General features: G+C 52.9%; 1 protein-coding gene across 2 annotated transcripts in view; it reads right to left on the bottom strand.

Moving 5' to 3' along the window:
* LOC116831143 (uncharacterized) overlaps positions 1–3,559 on the bottom strand; it is a 52,427-nt gene that overhangs the window by 5,818 nt on the left and 43,050 nt on the right. For both annotated transcript variants that reach the window (XM_075067508.1, XM_075067509.1), the window contains 2 exons: positions 880–1,059; positions 282–467 (listed from right to left, as the gene is read on the bottom strand). In XM_075067508.1, coding sequence (XP_074923609.1) covers positions 282–467; positions 880–1,059 — 366 coding nt within the window. The remainder of the gene's footprint in view (positions 1–281; positions 468–879; positions 1,060–3,559) is intronic.

Here is a 3,559-nt window from a genome sequence, read left to right as displayed (position 1 = left end):
TGAATGCTCCAAGGAGAGACCCAGGAGGTGAAGACGTGAGCTTCTTGCCCTGAACAAGTCTGCTCCAAGGGAGAGGAGGCTCCCCAAAGTCCTGCCTGGCTTTGTGGGGAGCAGTTCCAGAGCATCGCCCAGGGACTCCGTGACACCAGTCAGCCCCACTGGACCATGAGGAGAATGGTGTTCCTGGTCTGCTGCTCCCGCACAGGGAGGAGGGCCAGAAGGTGGGATCAGATTCACGTGCCTGCACCTGACCAGCCGTACCCAGGGGGTCCCGCACTCACCCTGCTGGCAGGTTGGTGTCTCACTCCAGACAGCCTGGCTCCCATTTCTGGCACATACAATCACAGGCGATGACGGCTGATACCCCGCAGGGCAGCTCAGCGTCACCAAGTCACCCGGGGTGTAGAACTGCCCCTTGGGGGCAAACTGCAATCTGGAGTCCCAGGTTCTGGGTATTTCACATTTTCCTGTGAGTAAATGAGAGCAGAGCATTGGGGGTCACTGGAACCAGGCAGACTCCACTGAGTGAAAAGGGCTGAGCCTGAACTATGCTGGGTGCCCACAAGAGCTGGGTTGGGGGGAGGGCTGCAAGAATCAGCCCCTCTCAGGATCAGGCCCCACGTGCTCAGGTACATTTACTCCGTGCACACGCTCAGGGCCGCCGTGGGGAGGGCGGTGTTCCTGGTCTCTGCTGCTCCTGCACGGTGAGCAGGGCTAGGAGCCGGGATCAGATCCACGTGCCTGCCCCTCTGGGGACACTTTGGGTGGGAAGCTGCTCATTGCAGCAGGACTCTCCCTACGGCCTCTCAGCAGCCTGGATGGAGCCCTCCCAAACCAGACGGCGCCCGGACAGCCCCATGGCTGGCTCCCCGCACTCACTGACACACTTGTGTGCACCCAAATCCCACTCGAAGCGTCCCGACTTCATCTCTTTGCACGTCACGCTGAACGAGTTCTGCTGGAACTGCTGATGACAGGTCACCCGACCCTCGGCCCCGACGCCTAACTCCGTCTGTGCAGGGTCAAAATCCACCTGCCTCACCCAGTCATTGCACATCCCTGCGAAAGGAACAGGAGAGCGGCCATGGGGGTGCGTCTGCCCTGTGGTCTGACAGGCCCTGGCTCTGGGGAGCCGACCCCAGGGTCATGCAGGTGCTCGGGCCGGCCTGGCGTGAACAGCCATGAGCTAGCGAACAGGAGCAGCAAACCGGAGTTTACAAAAGCAGTGTGAGAACCAGACGCACCTACCAAACATTCCCTAAACATAGGTCAATAAATCCCTGCAAACAAACAAACAAACCCCGCAAAAGTACAAACAACGCAGTCAGGAGTCCAGCAGCAGAGTGGGGGGTACCCAGGTTATTGCACTGAATGCAGCATGTAGGGTTACCTGCCTTGTGGGCAGGTGGCATAAGTGTGCATTCGGTGCAAGCAGCTATCATCCCTCTGAGACTGCGTACGGGCTCTTGAGCGCAGAGCGGCTGAACTGGAGGAGCTGAGGGAGACAGAGAGGTACACAGATGAGACTCTCCAGGACACAGTAGAACGGTCCCACCCCCAGTCTGACAGTCTCTGTGCTATTGAGGAGGATGAAAGTCACAGGGAAGCAGAACATCCAGCTGGAGCAGAAGGAACCAATCCTGTAGTTGGGACCCTCCTGTGACACTGCTCCCCATATTTGTCATAGTAATAGAATGAAATGATTGTGTCATAATCATAATGTATTTTATACAAGCTAAAACGTGAGGTATCATTGGAAATTATGATTTACTGAGTAGGATTATCCTATTTGTGTGCATGGATCGTTTCTGTATCTAGACTTAGGAATATGGACTATACGTCTGTACCACAAAAGTGTTTGCACCTGGGGAACACGCACCAGGCAGAATGCAATCCGTCTGGCTGGCTAGCTGGGGACAAGTCAATGGGCCATTAGGGAGACGAATAGGTCTTTGAAGATGCTAATCTCCCACTTTCCTGGGATGCTAGAACCAGCCTCTGTCTCATGGCTGCTTGGACACTGCAGGGTCATGTGACCATGTCACCTGGTACTGGACTCCATGATAGAATACCAGTATTTTTCCACTGGCGGGGCAGGGGGAGGGGACCACACTGGAAAACAAAGGGTTCCCGCCCTATGTAAATCCCATTTAAGGCAGGGAAGTGAGATAATCAAGGTTGGTTCTTCACTAAATCCTCGCCCAAGATGACTGCTGAAAACACCTAAAACTGAGCTGGGGAAGAACGGACTGAACCTAGGCTGGGAAGGTGTCTGGCCTGTGAAAGAAATATGTGGAGTTTTGAGCTGCAATCTGCTTAAAACAACATTCAGCGTGAGAAATTACTGCTTGTAACCAGTTTCTTTAGTATCTAAGCTTATATTGCGTGTTTGTTTTATTTGCTGTGTGATCTGCTTTGATCTGTTGCTATCCCTTATAATCACTTAATCTATCTTGTGTAGCTAATAAACTTGTTTATGTTTTCTCTAACTCCCCCCTCCCCCCGCCTCCCGTTTGTGGAATTCATAATTGCGGGGGTGCAGATCTCTCTCCACATTGAGGGAGGGCGAATTTCATGAGCTGACGCTGTGCAGTTCTCTGGGCAGTGCCAGATGATACAATTTGGGGTTTACATCCCAGAGAGGGTGAGCACTTGAGTGCTGGGCAAATCTTTAGCTGAAGCCTTCCCAGGCAGAGCTGATTTTGGTGTCTGTGTCTGTCTGCAGCTGGGGGTGTCGCTGCCTGTGTGTGCTGTAGGAGGCTTGTGGGCCTGGGTCAGCAGGACAGGGTGACGGAGCCCAAGCTGGTGGAACAGGCAGGCTCGGTGGTACCCCAGTATATCGGGTGGCACCCTGGAGGTGGCAAGAGAAACCTGTAACACCTCCTTCCAGATGATGCCATGGTATCCTCACGCACTGAGGATACCCCTCCAGAGGAGGGGACCCCAGTTATTAAGACAAGAAGGGTAATAGTTATGGGGGATTCAATTATTAGGAACATAGATAGCTGGGTTTGCAAAGGCTGTGAGCCTCTCAAGACATCTGGATAGACTTATGTGCAGTTCTAGGGAGGAACCAGTGGTCATGGTACAGGTAGGTACCGGTGACTTAGGGAAGGATAGGAGAGAGGTCCTGGAGGCCAAAATTAGGCTGCTGGAAAAGGGATTGAAGTCCAGGACCTCCATGGCAGCAGTCTCTGAGATGCTTCTAGTCCCATGCACGAGGTCAGTTAGACACAACTGCAGAGTGTGAATGTGTGGATGAGATGATGGTGTAGAGAGGAGGGACTTAGGTTTATTAGGAATTGGAGAACTTTTGGGAAAGGAGGAGTCTATACAGGAAGGACGAGCTCCACCTAAACCAAAATGGACCCAGACGGCTGGCATGTGAAATTCAAAAAGTGGTAGGGAGATTTTAAAGGAAGGGCTGGGGGAAGCCGACAGGCGAGAAGGATCATGTGGATCAGACAGAGACGTCCCTTACTCAGATTTGAACCTTAGCGTTCATAAACTGAGAAGCTAGCATGAACCCTTCTAAGCTTAATTACAGCTTAGATCTGAT

The sequence above is a fragment of the Chelonoidis abingdonii genome, chromosome 6 (assembly GCF_003597395.2).
Source record: "Chelonoidis abingdonii isolate Lonesome George chromosome 6, CheloAbing_2.0, whole genome shotgun sequence".
In the NCBI taxonomy this organism is placed as follows: Eukaryota; Metazoa; Chordata; order Testudines; family Testudinidae; genus Chelonoidis; species Chelonoidis abingdonii.
Note: the sequence above shows the minus strand (reverse complement) of the source record. Positions and strands in the feature narration are given on the sequence as shown.